General features: G+C 45.7%; 1 protein-coding gene across 2 annotated transcripts in view; it reads right to left on the reverse strand.

Moving 5' to 3' along the window:
- Positions 1-403: 403 nt before the first annotated feature.
- The window catches only part of TSHZ2 (teashirt zinc finger homeobox 2), a 405639-nt gene continuing 383816 nt past the window's right edge, over positions 404-22226 (reverse strand). For both annotated transcript variants that reach the window (XM_045194613.2, XM_071221733.1), the window contains exon 3: positions 404-797. In XM_045194613.2, the coding sequence (XP_045050548.2) occupies positions 796-797 (2 nt within the window). In that variant the 3' untranslated portion in view covers positions 404-795. The remainder of the gene's footprint in view (positions 798-22226) is intronic.

Raw genomic sequence — 22226 nt, forward strand, 5'->3', positions numbered from 1 at the left:
AAAAAAAACAAAAAACAAAACAAAACCAATGAGAAGATCATGATGATAATAAAGGTGCCTGCCACTGCATGGGAAAAAAAGTCTTTGGCAGCAACATGGTTAAGCCCGACTATTTGAACAACTTTCACAGAAGATGAACATCGTTCCGAGGTTTTCTTGGCTCAAAGTCTGGTTTAACTTAATAATTCTTCCACTTTGCGGTGATGAATGGCTCCCTAGTGCAGGGGCAGGACTGGGCAATCCAGGTGCAACCGTAATTGTTGCACTGAACAGAAACATTTCCTTTAGACAAACGTTCCCAGAGGGGTTATAAATAGGAAGTGGACATTACCATGAAAAGTAAGCTTCCAGGCGTCTACATTTAGTGTAGCCCACTTGGACATTAAACTATGGAGACTGATACTCCCCCCTACCCTTTCCTGTCAAATGTTACAAACTGACAAAATAAGGACATCAATGTTCTCAGGCATTATTTTTCTTCAGTGGCACTTTGTTTTCTCGTGACAATGACAAGAGGGCCGTGGAGACGAGACAGCCCCATTGCAGTTTATCAATGAAAATCTAATATCGTCCATAAGCAGAGAAGTGGAAATCAATACTTCATTACCAAATTGTTAGTGAGGATGAAGAGAAATGGCTGGGGTATTTTTTTTTTGTTGTTGTTGTTGTTGCTGGGTTTTTTTGGCAGTCTTCTCAGAGCAGGGTATCAGGAGTTCAATGTCAGAGGCGGGGCGGTGCAACGAAGGACTCAGTGTGAGGGGGATCCAGGCTGGAAAGTTGAAACTAAGGCATTTGTCCTGTAATGGGAATCAGAACAACAACAAAAAAAGATGCATTATTTTCTGAGGAAGAGCTCGGGGTGTTATTTCCCCCATGTAGTCAGATTGCCCACCTGGACTATTTTGTCGGTATTCATGTTCTGCACAGAGTCACAGTCAAGTTTAGTGCGTGACAGAACCCGATGATGGGACACAGAAAAGAAGAGCCAATTCAGGAAAAAAAAAACCCTTTAAAAGATAATGTAGGGGAGAGATATTTGTACATCATGTTCGTAGCAGTATTATTCACAACAGCCAAAAGGTGGAAGCAACCCAGATGTTCATCAGTGGATGACGAGATAAACAAAGTGTAGTCTAGTCCTACAATGGAATATTGTTCCGTTTCAAAAAGGAAAGGAAATTCTGACACATTCTGCAACATGAATGAACTTTGAGGACATTATGCTGAGTGAAAGTAAAGCTGCCATAAAATGACAAATATAGTATCCTTTTAAGGATATGAGGTACCTAGCGAGGTCGAACTCATGGCAACACAAAGCAGAATGGGGGCTGCCAGGTGCTCTGGGGAAGGGGGAGTGGAGAAGCGCTCTTTAACGGGTCTGGAGTTTCAGCTTTCCAAGATGGCGGACTTCTGGAGATGGGGGCTGATGGTCGTTGCACAATATACACTTAAAAATGATTCAGGTGATAAAGTTTATGTTATGTGCATTTAGCTGCCATTTAAAATAAAAATATAATGCATGATTTTTAAGAACTTATAAAGCATTTTGAAACACACAACATGTAACCCATGGCCCCACCACTCAGGGAGAGGTCCTCTTCACATTCTGCTGAATTTTCTTCTAGTGTTTTCTTTGTGCATTTCTGCTAGGCTTACATAGTTGTAATTGCCCACCGTGTAATATTTCTCTCCATATGTTTTCACTTGCAAGCTTCATTGTAAAGAGCTACAGGAGTTCTACCTCCTACACTGTCAGAGTTGACCAAATCATTCTCTGATGTCGGACATTTAATTGGCTTCCAGTTTTATTCAGTGACACATAACACTGTGAGGAACATCTTTGGTTTAAAGCCTTTCAGTGCGTTGTATTTCCATAAGCTTACATTCCCAAGTGTGGAATTCTCGAGTCAAAAGTAGGACCATTTTTCCAGATGGGGACAAGACTCATGGTGGTGACTATTCCATAAGACAGGGGTGTCAAACTCATCTTCACTGGGGGCCACAGCAGCCTCGCAGTTGCCTTCAAAGGGCTGAATGCAAGTTCAACTCCTTAACAGTTAAGGAGTAGTTATATTTATACAGTCCTAATATTATTTTGGCTCTTTGAAGGCAACCGTGGGCTGATGTGGCCCCCTGTGAAGATGAGTTTGACACCCCTGCCAGAAGTTATGTGAAACTCTAATCACTATGCTATGCATGTGAAACTAATATAATATTGTATGACAACAGAAATTGAAAAAAAAAAAGATAGGGCCATTTTTACGGTGGGGAAGTGCTACTTAAAAGTGTGTTTTGCTGTGGGAGGTTGGTGAGGTGAATTTTTTTTCAGGTTATGTGCTATTTGGATTACTGTAAAAATGCCTATAATTTCTATTATATAGAAATTTCTATATAATTTCCAAAACAAGGTAGTTTTCCTTGTTTATATCTTATTATTTAGTGCAGTGATTTTTCAACTGGGTGCCACAAAAACTTTTAAAACATGCGACACCTGACTATTTAGTCAGGGGCACTGACCTCTTTTCCCTGCGATTGTGAAATAAAAAAATGACAACAGCCAACACAACAATAGCCGTCCAGTGTGAATGCCCTGTGCTGAGCCACAATACAGGTCATACAATAGAGGTGCATCTTATTGGTCACATTGCATAGAAAGATTGCATCTGATTGGTTCATTCTTGGTACCAGAAATCCTTATATACAAGTATAGGCACATGATTTCTTAAAAAGTCATTTTGGAGTAAAAAGGGTAGGTAATTACTATTATTATTTTATAAATTAATCAAAATTATATCCTTTTTTCTCAGATTGTCAAAAAGTATATTTTTGGTGTGCTGCAGAATTTTAGTAATTGGTTTATGTGTGCCATGAGATGAAAATCACTGATTTAGTGACAGTGTTCATTTTACTGAGAAAAAAAACCTTGGCCCTATATATATTTCACCTTTTGGAAAAGGAAAATTTCTATGTTTCCATTTGAAGAATAAAGACAAGTTGAAGATTACATGACATTTGAGGTATGTAGAGAAATTATGTGCAAAATAATCATAACTAGCAACATAAACAATCCCTTGGTAAAGCATAGTAGACTATAATACTAGCAACCAGTTACTCTACACCTACCAAATACCAGGGAGCTTACATAAATTACCATTGACCCTTGAAAGAATCTCATTCTAAAAATAAGAGGAAAAAAGTCTCAGAGAGGTTAATGACTTGTCCACGGTCACACAGCAGAGGGTGGCTTAAAACTCAGGCCTTCCCCTGTGGAAGTCCCCCGTGTTCGCTTTAGGTACCACCCTATGTAGACGGCAGATGGTCAGTGGAAGGCGCCATTCCCTTCCACACGCGCTTTGCGTTTCAGAGATGAAAGCTAGTTGTCTTTCCTTTGACTTGGCCGGAATGCCCAGGCAGGTCTGGAAACTTGAAGGATGGTCATGTGGTTGAAGGCGGGGAGATGGGTCAAAGAAAGAGAGAGAAAGCAGAGGCCAGAAATTGCAATGGCATCAGGAGAAGGTAGGAAAAGGAAGGGAAGAAAAGAGAGGAAGAGAAAAGCATGACAGGCCCTGGCTGGGTGGCTCAGTGGCTCAGAGCACTGTCCCAGTATGCCGAGGTTGTGGGTTCGATCCCAGCTCAGGGCACATACAAGAAGCAACGAGAGTGCATAGATAAGTGGAATAGCAAATCAACATTTCTCTCTCTCTCAAATTACTTTAAAAAAAATGACAAACACCTCTCTGCCCTAAAGAGTGCAAGCACCTGACATTGTAAAATGGGGTGGAGTCCTGGGTGAAGGGTGTAGTTTCCCGTGAGGTCTGTTTGAAGCCCTCATTTTCTCCCCCCGGCCACGGTATTCACGTGGCACCAGTTTTACAGAACCTTGTACCACGGATACTTTCTTGAACTCGTAACAGATTTGAACAGCACCCAAACTTCTCTGTCTGGGTTTGTCCTAGGACAAGGTTTGGTCTGGGAAAGGGAGCAAGGAGAAAGAGAATAATCTGATTATATCATAGTCCCCTCTTGGGAAAGGCACAATACACCAAAGCATATGAAGGACTCTGAGAAATCCCGCAATTGAAACTCAACGCAACACAACGAGTCTTTATGTAACTCACTGCTCCCCAGATTTGTGCGACAACCCCGTCCTTCCCTACAAAATGCTCACAAACATACGTGAGCATCATTTTCTGGAAAGCGCCTTCATGACAGGCCCTTGTGCAAAAACCAAGGAAGTCAATCGGTTCCTAAGACCTCAGGTTGCGATGCTGGACTCATGTTACTTGGCTTTTTGGAGTCTCAGCAGGAAAGGGGCCTGTTGTAGTGACAACTTGACATTTTCCAAGTTTATTCGATGCCACTCGTGCTACGTCTGTGCCTGACCTCCTGTCAGTGCTACAAGCCTGCGATGCAGGAGTAAAAGCGTCTGCACTTTGCAGCCGAGGATTTGGCCGGCCTCACCTGGCTGGTAAAGGCCATTCAGATTTGGGTTTTCTTTCTTTTTTTTTTCTTGGTCTCTCAAATCAATGCTTTTTACGTTGCCTGTGATGGTTTGGTGTGCCAAAGTGTTAAACACTAGCATTATTAATAACTTAAAGTCATTTCCCCAAGAATATCTGCACAGTTACTCAGTTAAACTCCAGATCCAAGTGTTTTCGGTTAAAACCCGGCTCTGATGTTATTTCCATCTGAGAGAACTCCTCATATGCCACCATGATTGATGGATGTGGTAGATTTTTCTGGAAGGTCCGTGTTCCTGTACTAGAAGAGGATGGTACACAGGAGGCCTCCATCTTGGTCTACCTTGGGACAATATGCCCTTTCTTATTATTCCTTATTTTAAAAGAGGAAAAACCTGATTTTTCTTTAGGCCTAACGATGAAACCCTGGCAGAAAATTAAAACTGCTTTTTTAACGCAGGGGAAAACGCAGGGGAGGGCAATGAGAACTGGTGCTTTTATTTCTTGTTTTGCGGAATGAATCATGTAGAACGAATTAAGAAAAAAAAAAGCAAGCAAAGACTCTCGGTTGCCTCTTAAATGGTAGTTGAGGTCAAGCGTGCCTGCGGTATGGGTTTTTCTCCTCTTTTCTAATATGTTGAGCTACTCCTATAAAAATAAAAGAGAAATAAATAAAAATTTTAATTACATATCTACCAAGTCATTGGCAGTGTTCATTAAGTAGAGTTTGTGAGGGAGAGCCAGGCGAGAAGATGTAATTATTTTGTATTAATTACAGAGCCACCACCAGATGTGCAGGAGTATATACGCTTTCATCTGGCCCTGCTAGAGTTTGTAATCCTTGTGGCAAATCATTTTGGTTGGCTCTTCCGTTCCCTTTGGCCCTTGCTCAGTGCCAGCTGCCCACGTCTGTCTCCACGCCGCACTGCTCTTCTCCGGGCTGCACATCGTCCCCCGGGGGCGTTGTGTGAGACTGCTGCCACTGCGGGCAGGCCACTAGCGTCTGACGCTTAGGAGCGGGGGGTGTGAGCACTTCGCAACGTGTGGGAGTTTCTTACGGGGGGGGGGAGTATTGTCCCTCATTTTTGAAAATCTCTCTGTGGGTCGGGGTTTTCCGCCTTGGCACCGTGGACATGTTGGGCCACACAACTCCTCGTTGTGGGGGCTGGCCTGTGCATTGTAGGATTTTGAGCAGCATCCCTGGCCTCTACCTGCCAGATTCCAGTACCACCCCCTTACCCCAGAGTGTGATAACCTAAAATATCTCTGGACATTGCCAAGTGTCCCTGGCAGGAGACAACAGAGTTATTAATTGTTGGGAACTACTGACTGAGGTGGAAAACATTTTTATAATTAAGCCTAGTTTCCAACTACGTTTTACAAAGGCTTTTCTGCACAATTTCACACACACTGCATTTTCCTGAAATAAAGCTACTTTGCAAACCGAGAGAAACTATGTTTGACTTGGAATTTTAGATTTGCCTTTTTAGGAAATCAAGTCACCCCTGGCGTGGCTGTGGATGGTATTTGAGATGCCCACTCGGCAGCCCCCAAATGATCTGCTGGTGCTGCTGACTCGTTCCTGGGGAATCGCACACAGGAGGGACCTGCCTATATTGGACTCCCTCATCATTCCCGCGAGGACCTCACTCTTCTGAGGGTGGTCCCCGGCATCACCTATCACCTGTTAGAAACGCACAGAATAGTGGGTCGGTCCAGCTGTGCCCCCTCGGCGTCTGTATTGTCGCAAAATGCTCAGGTGATGAGATGCACGGTCAAGTTCAAGAAGTCCGTTCTAGTGAATTTTCTTACTGTACAGTGACAGCTTAAGATGGTTTCTTTGTGAAGTTATGTGTGTAGGCTGGTCATGAGATCTGTTTTTGAATGTCAGGGTGGTAAATGGGAAAGTGTAGAATGCATGTCGGGAACTGGCCGTGCTGGCTCTGCCAAGGGCCAGGGCCCTTGCTCTGCACAAGCCCTTTCCACGCAGCTGCACCCTGCTCCGTACGGTGACGTGTCATCCACACTCTTCTGCCTGGGACTCCGGATTCGTCAATGGAACGGGCTTCCCGACACCCCTGCGTGAATATCTCACAGGGATCTCCAAGGTCACTTTTTCAAAAGCAGGGCGCCTGAATTCTCCCGCCCCAGCATGTTATTCCTCCAACACTTCCTTCCGCAGGAAATGAAACCTCCAACCGCTCAAGTGGCTTGGGCCAGAAAGTTGGGTCATCCTTAACACCTAGTCATCAAATTCCTCTGCAGACTCGAGGTCTGGCTCCACCCCCAGCGGCTGGCTCAAGCCTGGGCGCCTGGTCCCTACTGACTGTGGTAACCTCTCATTGGGCCCCTTGCTTCTGTCTTCTGCCAGCCCATCTCTTTCTGTAGGGCAGACAAAGTGAGCTTAGGAAAACTTGAATCAGAATGAAGCAGTCACTCTCCATTTCTTCCCAGCTTATCCTTTAGTGGCCTCTTCTGTGCTTAGAAAGAAACCCCTTGCTTTTCCAGAACTTTCCCAGCCTTGCTGCTTCTCTGACCTTGTTTGGGTCTCTGCCCTTGCTGAAATGTCCCAAGAACTCTGGCCTTCTGACAGCTCCCGAAACCTGCCTCAGGGTCTTCGCAGGTGCTATTCCCTCCCCCTAGAATTCTATTCCTTCCATTCTTTGTTCCGAGAGCAACTTCTCAACCGTAACGTCTCAGTGGAAGTGGCACTGCCTCAGAGAAGTCCACTGTTATTTGTTGGACTTGACGAAGTTCTTTTTAAAAAATAAAATTACACATTTACGTTGTCCTTGTGGGACTTTTCGCAGTTTATAAACAAAATCACACACGTATTTGCAGGTTTAGTGTCTGCCTCCTGCACTGGTCTATAAAACCCAGGAAGGTGGGGACGGTGAGCCTGCCCATCACAGCAGCATTCCAGCCACATCAGCCAAAGTTGGGTGCGCAGTAGGCACTTGACGAACATTCGCTGTGTGAATGAAGCCTTAAAGATCGTAATCCGAGGTCTACCTATTCCCACATGGGAAAACATTTTTTAAAAGTGTTTATCACCAAACCAACACAAAATAATAATAATAAAAAAGAATGACCTGGAATCCTTACTTCTCTAATTCTGTCAGAGACAACTTAGAATATGTAAAGGAAAAAGAGAAGAGACTAGAAAAATCAGTCCAAGGAAACATACGTGGACACCAAGAAGCTTTACCATCTGTTTGGTACTTTCAACTTCAAAGAATAATTTATTCTGTTGTTTTGAAGCAATTTACATTTTTTTCAGAGCACATTCATAGAATTGTCTTCTGAAATATATTGGATAAATATTAGTAACCTGATGATAAAGAGGTTGAGGCTAAGGGAGTTTAAAAAATTGGTTCCCGTGGTGATTAAGTGATGAGTCAGGATGCCTGCCTCCTAATTCAGGACTTCTTAAAACAGAAAAGAAGAGCATGAAATATAAATGCTGCACATGTATAAAGTGTATCTTTAAGAAGCACCGTGACAAGGAAGCAGAGTGGAATTGGAGACAAGTGATTTTTTAACCATGTAATCCTGGGAGAACCCTACAGGTAATATTTTTCCAAATTGATTTTACAATTTGAAAATCCAAATGCACTTACCTACATGGCTGAATTTCATCATTAGTGCTTCTCCTAATTTTTCCTAAGAGAAATCTCTGTGTGCAGAAGCCCTTAAACTTAGGTGGACCCATTCTAATCCTTAGAATAAACAAAAGCACTGCTTAAATGTATTGAATGCTTTTAATACACTAGACAGAGCTTCATGTGAGGACGTGGGTATTTTTCCATGGTATCTGGTATTTTTGCCTTTTCTTAATTCCCTTCTTCCCAGCAGATTTCCTGTCACTGAAAATATGCTACTTGCTCTCGGAGTGGGGGTCACACACTAAACCTCAGACAGCGAAGGGGCTGAGTCTCTAAATGGGGAGAGAGCCATTTCCTCTCTTACATCAAACCTCAAAGAGGTTGAGCCAGTGACAGAATGTACAAGTGGTGTATCTGTAACGTCCACAAACGTGAATCATGCACCCACCACTTACGTGTTATTTCATTAATCATCTCAGCCATCCAGAGGGGTATCCGCCATCACAGGGTACAAAATCGAAGGTTAGGTCGTCAAAGTGACTTATCCGAAGCGCCATGAAAATACGTGGAGTGGAATATTCCAACAATCGATTGGAATATATATCTTCTAGATTTCAGAGCCTTTACTCTTAACCACCAAGCTAACTGTTTCTGATGTCAGATCTGTACCGACGAGACCACAGATTCTTTGTCAGTGGTGGTGCTTGATTAGACCCTTGAAGATGAGGAGGCAATACTACACCACTATTGGTCTTGATAGTCTTCTCCTTGGAACATTTAAATACAGATAACGTACAGGTCATAATCAACACACTGGAAACAAATCTCAACTTTTGAACTTCCTCTTTTAAAGCACAGCTTGTGATAAATCAACCGTATCTCAAATGCATGGTCCAGTCAACCGCCTACCTCTCCAAAGCCGGTGAAGGGTTTTGCTGTGGGTTCTTATCAGTCCAGAGCAGACATCTTCCACGCTGACCTCCAGCCTGCCTCACCAGCTTCGAGGGTTTCACAGAGTGGGCGAATTGGAAATAACTAAACAAACACGGTCCCTTTTTGTCTACTTAACGGGCAACCCCTGAGATGGTTTAAAACCTCATCACCACCACGTGCAAAACGGCTGTTGAATGAAACTGGCAGAAATGGGGTGACATCTTGGAGAACAACAACAACAAAAGTGTCAGGAAGATGCGGGGTCTCCTGAGAGTGGGGCATGTGCTGTCACTCGGTGTCATTTGTGTCCTTGTGTGTCAGCTTGGAAGATTTCCATGGCAGCAGAAAAGCTTTGCCTTCCAGCACACTCTGCAACTCCAGGCTACGCGAGTAGTTAAGAAACAGAATAAAAGGCATGGCGGGAGGGTTTGCCCTGGGAAAATCTCTGGACAACTAATGATGGGACCGTGAAGTCTTAACAGCTGTCCAGCTATCCCTAATTATAACCAAAGGTACATCAATCTAAATAAAAGTGATAAGGCCAAGAGAGGCATTTTCCTCTCCCTCCCCTCAACCAGCTTTTAACATGAATCTCTTCTCAGTGTGAAGCTTTGACAGAGCTTGGATTGAGTAATTATTAAAAAGGGATGGAGCTCAGTATTAAGTGAAACATACACACACACAGAGAAAGAAACGATTTCTGTTTTAAATATTTGGTTTTACCATGGGGACCTCCTATTGTCTTTTTGGCACTCTCCAAATATCACAAAAGTTTTGCAAGATATTTCTGCCAGACATTAAGTATCAGGAAAGCTTTTTGTATTCTGAAATCCTGCTAGACATTTTCCTTACGGAAACACTCAATCTTGGGATGGATCATGTGTCCATTCTTGCTTTCACTACTGGGAAGCTCAGAGGTAAATTGGTGACTGAACTTCAGCAACTGTGTTTCCTCCTAAGGCTCCAGTCTATACCCACCGATTTCTCTTTGTATTCTCTCTTGGTTTCCTTTGGCATACTTGTTAAGACTTTGTCTCTGCCACTTACTAGCTGTGTGACTTTGGAGGAAGTGACTTACACCTTTGGACCCTAAGTTTCCAATTCTTCAAAATCAGAATAATAATAGTACCTTCCACAAATGGCACCTGGCACACAATAAATACTCAATAGACTGTAGATTAAAAAATGATTTTCTTTTCTTTCATGATTTTATTGCATTGCACACAATATAGTCCCTTTAAAAGTGGAGTAAGATGTAGAATAAATAAAAAAATACACCTATAAAATTCTGCTATGTGTGAGAAATAAGTAATCATCAGGTCTTGGAAAATGGATTATTTGTTCTTTCTGGAAATTTAAAAAAATAACCAGAAGAGAGGCTCTTTAGTTCATACATTAACCAATGCTGCAAAGAAATCTGTTGTCAATTCAGATGTCAATTCAGAAGGAAAGTTTTTTTCTTTTTATATATGCATAAAAAAGAATAAAATAGCATCTCAAAACATTTGAGGTGGATATTAGGAAGAGAATAGAAGGCAGTCACTTAATACCATTTTATTAAGTGGTCATTGTCAACTCGGCGCTCTACCATACCGCCTGACAGACGATCTCATGGTCCCTATTTATCGATGAAAAAACAGGCTTGACTTGGTGAAGAAGTGTAATTGAGGCCAGAGAGTTAGCAAGTAGGGGCGCCAGCATCTCGACCTAGGTATGTCTGACTTCAAAACCTCTTCTCCAGCCAGCCTTGCTTGCTGTCAATGGAGCTAACTAGAATCTTCTAAAGGCGTGTTGCTTAGGAAAGCTGTATAACGAAAAATGATTAAGGACTGGAAACCCATGCAGCCGATCTTGCCCTTTCGAGTGGTTGGCAGTGAGGCATTTACCACGTGACGATTCTCCTATCTGGTGGCTTTGGGCGCTTGGCCACAGAAGAGGGGAAGGAAGCAGTTTCCCCTACCCGCTTCTATTGAGCCACACTCATATACTCCGAAAGGGCACTTAAATGGTTTGAAAGATGTCTGACGCTGCAACCACCTCCATAAACAACCCGGGCAGCTTCGAGTCCACAGTGCCGACGACATGATTCACAATGGAACCCATCGTCGCTAAGTGGACTGCACAGCCAAGTGTTATTTATCACAACCGGCTTACGACCGGATGGGATTCACCGTGTGGACACAGCGAGGGGATGTCGCTGCAGCCTACCTGGGGATTGTTGACATCTCATCGTCACTGCATGCCTTCCTTCCAAGTGTGGAAAATAAACAGACTGAGGTGTTTTCTTTCTTTCTTTCTTTCTTTCTTTTTTTTTTACCACTGTGATTTGGTGTCTAAGGCCCATGGCGGCCCTGTTCCTGATGTGTCTACACTGGAAAAGGGAATTAGTGGGTAACACGTGTTTAGATAATTCAGACCAAACCTCTCGCTTTCCAAGAAGAGTCTCCCTTCATTTCTTTTATTTTTATGTATTTTTAAGGGATTTTATTTATTTTTAGAGAGAGGGAAAGGGAGGGAGAAAGAGAGGAAGAGGCACATCGATGTGAGAAACATCGATCAGTTGCCTCTTGTTTACATCCTGACTGGGAACCAAACCTGCAACCCAGGCATGTGCTGTGACTGGGAATCGAACTGGCGACCTTTTGCTTTGTGGGGTGATGCTCAAACCACTGAGTACAGGGCTCCCTTCATTTCAATGATGGGTTTCGTTCATTGGGCGCCTATTCTTTGCGTGAAGCTTGACTGCCGTTCTTTTAATTCTTACACATATACTAACCCCCAAATGTAACTCTTGTGAATCCCTTTTTTAGAGGTCAGGAAAATGACAGACAAATTTAAGTAATGGGACCAAGATCACAACTCTGGGAAGTATCAGACTGGAATTTGGACCTGGGTTTCTCTGTCACCAACATACCGTATTGCTTCATAATAACTATTACCCTTCACCAATTTGATTGCTGGTAATGATTACCCATCTCCACAATGGATTGGGAAAATATGAGTGAGTGCTTCCTCTGTGCAAATGAAGAACCAGAGGCCCAGGAAGTGAAGTTGTCCCCACCGCCCACACAGCTGTTTCCTAGAGAAGCTAGAATAAAGTCAAGATTTGTCTGCATTGCAAACCTAGTTTCATCTGACTCTATCCAGGGATCCCCAAAGGACATTCTGGGAAGTCCAAGTCCCTTGCGATGCTCTAAGAAAAAAAGATGTTCTTTTTGTTTATGTTTTAAACAAAAGCTCCTCAAAAATGTCAAGCTCCTTCCCTGAGCCCCCCCGCCCCCCCCCCAGCCTTTGCATCTGCTGTGCCCCTCACCCTTTCATGCCTACCTGGATAATTCCTGACCCACCTCACCCTCTGGCTAACATGTCACGTGCTCAGAAAGACCTTTCCTTATCCCAGAATCCAGACTAAGTCCCCAGATTGCCTCGCTCTTACCCCCCACTTGTCATCAATAATGCTTTGGTGTGTGTGAATATTGGCTTAGAGCCTGCCTCTCCCACTGGCCTTCAGGAGGGTGGGGGTGGTGCCTGCCGTGTTCAGCGATATGCCAGCCCAGTGCCTAGCCCAGGGGTGTCGCTCAGTAAAGACACTTGAGCTTTTCGTCATCCTTTGCCCTTGCTCTGCCTTTGTAGAATCATAGAAAGGAACATGGGTGGCCTCAGGGGTCCTCCCTGCCCCCACCATCTTGCCAATGGTGACATGAAGGCCCAAACTTGACATCCATTGGATGATGCTGAGGACACTTGCTATTGTCCCTGTCCCAGAGCCTGGTGTTTAACCACTTACATCTGACTTCATCCTCAAGACCTATGAGGAAACCAAGGCTCAGGGCTGTTAAACAGCTTGTGCAGGTTCACAGCCAATAAGTGGCATAGAGTTATCGGTTGTGCCTCCTGCCTCTGAGTGGGTTCCCCACGCTGGCCCCACTCCACGCTGGGCCACCCCCAGAGATTGTGCTGTACTTGGTCTGCGGTCGGTCTAGGCATTGGGTTTTTAAGTTTCCCGGGGGATTCTAATGTGTTACCAAGATTGAAATTGTTGCCTTACTGCACAATTGATTGATTGTTTGATTGATTATTACCCTTTAATCAGTTAACCCTTCCTGCAGAGACTCAGTAGAATACATGACTCGTTCAATTCCACCACAGGGTCCTACTCTCTTCCCCATCTCTGTGTCTCTCTCCTCTCCCTCCTCTAAATCTGCATTTCTATGTAGATTAAATTCCTTCGGGATGCACAAACAAACCCACAACGCATGACTGTTTCTAAAGACAGCCACCCTTATTTACAAGTCCAGACCCAACAGTCTAGTTACATCTCAGATAAAAGACTGAGCAACCAAATTTCCATACAAACTAAGAATTCTAGACCTGCAGTCCCTGGGGACTGTTGATTGGATTGCGCTTCAGTCCTAATAATAGTTGCTATTATTCGATAATGAGGGCTCACCGTGTACCAGGTACTCTTCACCGTGTACCAGGTGCTGTGGGAGGCTGGTGGAGGACAGAGAGACTGCATGATAAACCTGAAGTGGGTATTTCCACCAGGACCTTTCCACCAAGGGTCAGCCGGATCATGGGAAGTGAAGGGTGGTCCCTATTGCTGGTAAGAGGAGCAGCCTGCATTTGAACCTTCCTCTGTTTCCTCCTCCCTCACCCTCATTAGACCTTCTCATCCCCCTAGCCCACACTGCCTCCTGGGAGCCTCCCCAGGCTCTACCTGTGATCCTGCTCATGCTCTGAAAGGACACCGAAGCAGGCTTGTTTTCTGGAAGGAATTCAAGGCTTTCCTCCACCCCCAAATCAGCTGTTGAGAAGCAATGAAATGTATTTTAAGTGTCTCACTTATACAATTTACTATAAAATGTTCAGTCCTTCCAAGCATAGCTACACATGAAGCAGGAGGGTGGGCCCCTTATGTTTCGTGTGAAGGAAGTTAGGGAAAGTTTGTATGGAAGGCTCCTGTAGCCGCAGGCCGCTCCCTCCAAGGCCAGGGCTGTGGGCAGGGCCGTGGTCGTGAGAAGCGACCACTGATGTTGAAGGAATGATGACGACGGCTTGATTGACAACATGGAAGCCAGTGTTATGGACTGAACTGTGCCTCCCCCAAATTCATATGTTGATGTCCTCACCCACATACTTCAGGACGGGACTGGATCTGGGGACAGAGCCTTTAAAGAGCTGATTAAGTTGAGGCCATGAGGGTGGGCCCTCACCCAATCTGACTGGCACCCTTGTAGGAAGGGGACATTAAGACGCACGGATAGAGACCCCAGGATGGACGAGCACACAGAAGGAAGAGCCTGTGAGGACTTGGGGAGAATACACGTGCAAATGCACGACCGTGGCAGGTCAGCCATGTGCTCTGAGGACAGCGGAGCAGGATGACGAAAAGTGAGGGGCTGTCCGTGTGAACACCAGTGTGGCTGCGTCTAGAAGGGCACAGAGAAGCCTCACTAGGAGGTGACATCTGTACATAGAACTCAGGGGATCCATGATCTTGAGTGGGGAAAAAAATTACATCTTTTATTGCAGCGACCTGTAATTAAAATTCAGCATTTCCTTCACTTATGGATGGTGACCTCACATTGTAGTAGCAGAAGCAGCCTCATGATTTATATTGCCAACATTTTCACCAAAATGTCACAGATTTTATGTCGCATTACAGTTGTGGCAAATATCTTGCAATGCTAGGTACACTCATCCCTTTGAAATGACGGTGTTATGAGCCGTAACATTGAGTACGCTGCTCGGTACACACAGTGGCGCAAAGGCGGGCTTACGGTGGTGAGTACGGAACACGCCGAGTGTGTTCTCATGTTATTACTTCTTAATTATTGTACTATTTTCCGTATGAACAATTGTAAACCTACGTTGCCCCACCTTGCATGGGAAGAACTTCATGTATTACTATCGCAAGTTGCTGCCCTTAATATTTGATAACTGTACTTCCATGCATTTTTTCAAACCTCCGTATTTTATTTCTGGCCTTTACAAGCGTTACTTTGGCGGAGCGCTCCATGGGCCTCACCAGATGGCCGACGTCTACAGCCCGAAACAGTCAGAACTTGGGGGGTCTGAGGAAACCGAGGGCCTCCTCAGTCCAACAGTTCCTAACCTTGGACGGGCGTTGTAGGAAAGGCGCTGAAGCCCGGGATTTCGAGCAGCCATTGTTGCTCACGTTGTTTGAGTTTACGGTGAGGACAAGAGATGTATACCACTGTAAACAAACTTTTGTGTGTGCTTGTAAACGCACAGCTGTTCATTTGTTGTTTCTGGAGAGAGGGCCCGTAGCTCTCACCAGAGTCTCAAAAAAGTTCTTGACCCGTATACGAGTCAGAAACCACCGTTCTAGAAGGAGGACGTCTCAGGTTGGGGCCTCCTTCTGAACCAGGCTGTGATTCCTCACCATCCGGTGTAGCTACTGTCAGGAAAGACCCATTTCTCCCTGCACCCCACCCCCACCCTGTTCTATTTCATCCAATCCAAAGCCTCAAGTCTGCCCAAAACTAAGAAAATTTCATCCGGGCGGGTGGGTAAATGAGTGGCTACAAAAGCGTCTGTGTAAAGGGTTCTGTCTATAGCGGCTGGTGTGTGAGGAGGGAGTGCCAGAGGCTCCCTAAGTTAATCTTCATTATCGCATCAGCAGCTCTTCCCCCCCACCCAGGTTTTAAATTAAGATGCCCCGGCCACTGTCCTTCCTTCCCTCTACTCTGCAGGCACAATCAGCCAGCAAAGCATTTTAATTAGACCTCCTCTATTATTAGAGCACAAGGGGAAAAAAAAATTCATGGCTGGTCTGAAGGACCCCAAGCTAGGAGGGAGAAAGGTAATCATTTAATTTGTTGTTGTTTCCATAAATCAGGGCCCAGTCATCAATTTCACCACATATTTGAGAGCACATGTTATTGACAATGTGTTCGTGGAGAAAAATGGAGTTTGCTGGCAAAGTTGTTCCATTTTCTAAAGATTAAATTGTTCATTGTACAGGCCGCCATCTGCCCACCCTAGAAGAGATTTAGTTGTTGGCAGAGGCATTCAAAGTCTAGAAGATAAAAGTTAAATTTCTTTTTTTGTTATTGCTACGCATAACCAAAGGTGAATTCATTCATCCACCCATCCATCTATCCATCCACTCATTCAATATTTATCAAGTTCTCCTTTTGTAACACCAGGTGGCTTCCAAGGAATGATTTCTGCAGAAGGAACGCACATAGCTGGCTGATAATCCTGCGGACCTCATTCACGCATAGGACCTCTGAATGGCTGGCATTTCTGTCCCCTGACCCGACCTGGGCACTACCAGGGGTCCGACACAATGATGATGGGAAAGACAAGCTTCTGCATTCACAGAACCTTCTAGTCGATGGAGGACAGCTAAGGCAGACACATCTAAGAGCAATACAGCACGACACAGGCGTGGAGAAAAACACAAAGGAGAGGCGGAGCTCATTTCTGAGAGTAGAACTGGAAGAACTGAGTAGAAGGATTTGGAAGAACCGTGACATGGTCCTTCACATCCATATTGTTCTTTCATGCAGACTCCGTCTCATTGGAGGTGAGGTTATTAAGGCTCAGAGAGATGAAGTAATTGGCTTCCTATGGGTTACGCACTATGCTGAGAGCTCTTATTTATTTCTTTACTTAACCCTGACAGCAACCCTATGAGTTAGGTCCTTTGGAAAGGGAGACATGGAAGCAGAGAGAATCTCAACAACTCGCCCAGAGGGTCCCAGCGAGGGTTTGAATCAAGAGCTCTCTGACTGTGAGGACCATGTGCTTAACTGCCACGTGGTCCCGCCTTCCAGCATGGTCCCGTGGGTAGGACTAGCGAAAAGGCAGTCTGTGCAGAGAAAGACAAATGCCACATGCTTTCACTTACATGTGGGCTCCAGAGAACAAAATAACAGACAAACAAAAGAGAAACAGACCGACAGCTATCCGAGGGGAGGGGATTTGGGGGACTGGGTGAAAAGGTGAAGGGATTAAGAAGTACAAATTGGCCATTACAGACTAGTCACGGGGATGCAAAGCACGGCAGAGGGAACACAGTCAATTATAGCGTAACAACTATGTCTGGGGCCAGGCGGGTCTTTGCAATATTAGGGGGACCACTCCGAAGACTGCAGGATTTTCTGGCCCCTGTGCTGCACACCCGAAACCAACACAGAATAATATTAATTGTGAACTGTAATTGAAAAATAATATATATATTTTAGAAAAGGAAAAAAGGAGGTCTGGGGTAATCTGGGAGGACCAATGCAAACTTCACCCTTTAAAGGAAGCTGCCAGATACTGCCTTAACCAAGTGGTCCAAGTTCATGTCACCAGTAACGACCCACCCACACCATGAAATCCCCACTGTAACGCATTAGGGGGGCTGCAAAAAGAAATTTGGGTCATATTGGAACAAGGCCCATAGTTCAGTGAATAGCATTGGTTAGGTAAGATGCTGAGTGAAGCTCCTCTCTTCTATCTTTGCCACTTGAAGTCTAAAATTATTTCCAAAATAAAAAGTGAAAAAACAAGGGGGCTGTTAGATACATTCCCATGAGATTTATTAAGTGATAGAACAGGCCACCCATCCCCATTTTTCTCACCTGCCACCCAACCTATCCAGGAAAAGACTAGAGGGATTCACCGAACCACTGTCGAGGGGCTGTGGAAGCCAGGTGAGCGACCCTTCGAGAACCGCTCGAAGGGCCTGGGCTCCAGCGAGGAGGGGAGGTGGGCGTTGAGCTTCAGGGGGACAGTGACTCTCCGTTCTATACCGTCATGACTGAGAAGGCACAAGAGATTGGATGAAGGTGGTACAGCCACAGAAGGCCAAGCAGCTCCCCTACACGCTCACTGTTTATCGGCAAGAAAGAAGAGATGTGTGAGTTTTTGGTAGTTCCCAAGTTGTCTCGCTGCTAACTGGTACCCAGACCTGGAGGGAAGAGGGAAGAGGCTGGCACGTGAACCTGGTGTGGGCAGATGTTCGGCCAGTTAGAAGTCATCCTGAATGCAGCACACCTCCCATATTAGGACCCGAGATTCCCGTAGACCCACTCCTGCCCCACTAGAGAGCCAGGCCCTGGATGCTCACCCCGCAAGGGGCACTGGCTGACGAGAGAGGATTTGCACCGCACTTCGTGAATACGAGAGGGTGTCCCCCTGTCTACCAATCCTCCCTCCAAAATCCAACACATCAAGCTAAAAGGAACCTAGAAGAAGGGAAGGGAGAGAGAGGAGTGAAAGAGCTGACCTGCTCCCGTCCTGTCCCACGGCTGGGGACATCCACAGCGACACAGCTCTTTTTCTTTCATTTTTTTAAAAGAGTTTATTTATTTATTTTTAGAGAGAGGGGAAGGAGGAAGAAAGAGAGGGAGGGAAACATCCATGTGTGGTTGCCTCTCCTGCGCCCCCTACCGGGGACCTGGCCTGCACGCAGGCATGTGCCCTGACTTTGGTTCACAGGCCCGCGCTCAATCCCCTGAGCTACACCAGCCAGGGCAGACACAGCTCTTTTTCATCCTGCAGTCGGCCAGTGTGGGCATGTTCTGAGAGCACTGGCACAGGAATGACAGGAAGCAAGTCCAATCCTGCAAGCTCTTTTCAAGCCACTGCTGGCGTCATATCCTATGGGCCAAAGTGTAGCTGAGCCTAGACTCAGAGTGAGAGGACACTACATGGCCCTGGCCTGGTGGATCTGTTGGGTAGAGCTTCATCCCAGTACGCCAAGGTTGCGGGTTGGGTCCCTGGTCAGGACACACATAGGAATCAACCAATGATGCATCAATAGTGGAACAACAAATCAATGGCTCTCTCTCTTCCACTTTCTCTAAAATTGATAAGTAAAAATTAAAAAAATAAACTATAAATTGACATGGTGAATGGCATAGATATGGGGGCGGAGAGAGAACTGGGGCCATTTGTGAAATCTACCACACCTGGTATGGAGGAGCATGGAAGTGTGGGGGCTGAACCGGGCTCAGCCTGGCTCTGAGGCCCGTGCTCGCTCTCTGGGTCCAGCTGGCTCCCTGGTGTACCAGTGGACAAGTCTTAGATGATCAAGGCATGAACCCCAAGTAGGATGGCATGACATGTGGATAACGCAAGGTCCAAAGTCATCAAAGTTGCTCTTTGGGTTCCTTCTCCCTTGGCTGGTTTCACTTCCTGAGTGGATGAGCATTTTTGCTGTTTACGCAGAGAGCTGAGACAATTCTTGGGATCCTACTTCTGGAGGCCGACCAGTTTGCATAGTTCCAATGCTGTCAGCCAACGGGGCTTAGGCACCAGGCACCTGACTTTGCTGGACACGCTCTCTTTGGCCAATTTCTATGGCCAATGGGAAGAGTCCTCAAAAAAAAGTCAGTTCAATTAGGCTGGGGAAGGGGACACGGCATCTTTGAGTAATGAGGTTGGGGAACAGGGAAAACATTTTCCACTAGCTCATGTCTCACTGTATGGCATTCCGATTCCATGACACTTCATCATAAATCATTGCTTATCACTCGCATGGGAACAGAACATGGCCCCAGTTAAGATTCGTTAGTGATTGTGCAGAAGAAACATGAATTGCTGTATATCAGGGCTGCTTGATCATCTTCCTGTCCACTGCAGGCACTTTTTTTTATTGTTATATTTACTGTAACCGTTGTTTAAAGCATAAATAAGTGGAAGGAAAGAGCACCAAATATGAATAATGAAAATGAATTTATCTTACTGATGCATTTATGCGGGCATTTGACAATTATGCTGCACGGCAGTTTGCATCTGGCGTTGGTAGCTGCTCGGACCGGAGAAGCTCCCTGTACTTTAAGGTTCTCCCTTTCTTCCCTCTCCCCTCATTTTTATAGCCAGTAATGCCAGCAGGTTCCTATGCAAGGATGGACGCTCTGGCACGTGTGGGATTCCAGTTTGAGGCTTTCGATTTCTGAACCACGATAGCCTCCATTCTCATGACAGTTGTTACAGCTATTCATTCAGATCCAGGGAAGCAGGGAAGAGTGATTTAACAAAGAGGAAGAGCTAGGGCTTGGGCTGGGGTGGGGGAGCAACTTGCAAGATAAAAGCTTTAAAGATGTTCCAGCTGGTGTGTCATTTGAGATGAGTAAAGACTTTTGTGAGAAAGTCCTGGTTGTGGAGACAGACCACCCTGGGAGGCTTGTGATAAAAGTACCAAAGGTTTCAGGCTCATGGACCCTTTGATGTAGCTGAGACCCTCCCACGGCTAAGATGGCCATGGAGGAGAGATTCCGTGGGATTGGACGGTTGTGGGGGCTGCCACTGCTCACTTGTGGACGACAGGAAGCCACAGTCTCATCCTTGGACTGCTGAGGTGGCTCCCTGGTTAACTCCTGTCCAGCTGACTTCCCCAGAGGCCCCTGCCTTTTCCGTTCGTATTCCTCCCCACACCAATCACAGCCGGCGTTGGTCCGAGGGGCAGCCATCAGTAGCTATCACTCGTACCCATAGAACTTTCTGGAGGAGTTGTGGTGAAGCTGTCTGTTGCTGGAGAGCATTGCCTGGCAGTCACTTCTGTTTCTTGAAAATATCTGGAATATTCCAGACTGTTCTACAGAGAAACACAATGAACCCACAGAGTCAGAAATGGAAGAGAAGGTTTTTGAGAACCTGGGGCTTTAATACACCACAGCCTTAGGCATGAGGCCTGAAGAGAAGTTGTGATTGAACTGGGATGACCTTCTCAGCCTAGTGGGCCAGGCTGCACTGGTTTGGGTGCCCTGTCCCAGGAAACTCATCCGCCCCAGGCCAACTGGAGAAGTCGGTTGCCTCCCTGGGTTCAATCCTTCCTTTGGTCCTTACACAGCTGGCATCACTGCTTTTACGTTGTCTCTGAAGCTGTGAAAGCCTATGTGAAGGTCAAGTCTGGAGACTGCAGAGGCACACAAAACAGTGGTAGCCATCTCTTAAATGCTGATGGGGTCTCATGGGTGTTCCATTCACTCTGTGGCTGTTGGCCATGTGCCCTGGGTGCCAGGCCTCGCCCTCCATGGGTTTCCACGGGCATGAGCTCCCTTTGGTGGAGGAACTGTGGGGTCTCAAGCTCATCCTGGGTGCTTTCAACTCAGTACTCGTTATCCCTGCATCTCAGCCCTGCCCTGCAGAGTTGGTATTATCTGGCCCATTTCACAGATGTGAAAACTATGGCCCAGAAGGGGTTAGTGCTTTCTCCAAGTTCTCCCAGTCAGTAAGAGGCACAGCTGCTTAGGTCTGATTGTGAAGCGCTTTCGGTACAACATACATCCACATCTATTAACTTGTTTGAAGTCTTAAATCTGCATTGGAGTCCCTGGCGAGGCAGAAGGGGGACCTGAGGCTCGGAGAGGCCGGGAAATTTAACCAAGGCCACACAGAGCTTCCGACTGGGAGAACTGGGAATAAAGATTCCTAAATCTGTGTTGTCGCCCTCTGTACCTAGGTTTCTCTTTCTCCAGCGGGAGGGCATGGAGACCAGAGTGTCTTGCATTTCTCTCCTCTTTACAATTGATAAAGATGCTGTACTATTTCATACTTGAGTACTTTCTTTTGTTCTTTCTTTATTATCCTCATCTGAGGACATTTTTTTTTCATTGCTTTTTTAGGGAGAGAGGCAGGGAGAGAAGAAGGGAGAAAGAGAAACATTGATGCAAGAGAGAAGCATTGATCGGTTGCTTCCTGTACACACTGGGATCAGGGATGGTACACGTTCAGACTGTTCACACTGCCGGTTGCACATGCCTGCACCTGACTGACCCGCAACCTGGGCATGTGCCCTGACTGGGAATTGAACCTGCAACCTTTGGTTACCAGAGAGCGCTCCAACCGACTGAACCACACCAGCCCGGGCCACACTTGAATACTTTGAGAGTGCATCGATTACATATGAAAATGGTACTTCCTGTATTTTCTAGATATTGAAAAGATTGCCTCTTGGAACATCAAGACAGAAACATTCAGGTCCCTTAGCAGATTTATAAGGGCTTTAGAAAAATTTCATAGCATTTCGAACAATCTCCCAGTTCAGTGGGGGGAGACAAAGGGTGGCCACCTGCATGCAGGAAAAAAATATGGGCGAGAACACGTGGCCAGTGCTTCCAGCAAAGGTGCCCATTCAGAATTACATGGGGATGGATGGTCCGAAACCAGTCTCAGTGCAAAACCATAATTTCTGCCAATGGTTCTATCTCGGGGTGGCCTTAACGCACTCAACCTGCTCTTCCGAAACGAGGACGTGCTATTA

This window comes from Desmodus rotundus, chromosome 6, assembly GCF_022682495.2.
Source record: "Desmodus rotundus isolate HL8 chromosome 6, HLdesRot8A.1, whole genome shotgun sequence".
Taxonomy (NCBI): Eukaryota; Metazoa; Chordata; class Mammalia; order Chiroptera; family Phyllostomidae; genus Desmodus; species Desmodus rotundus.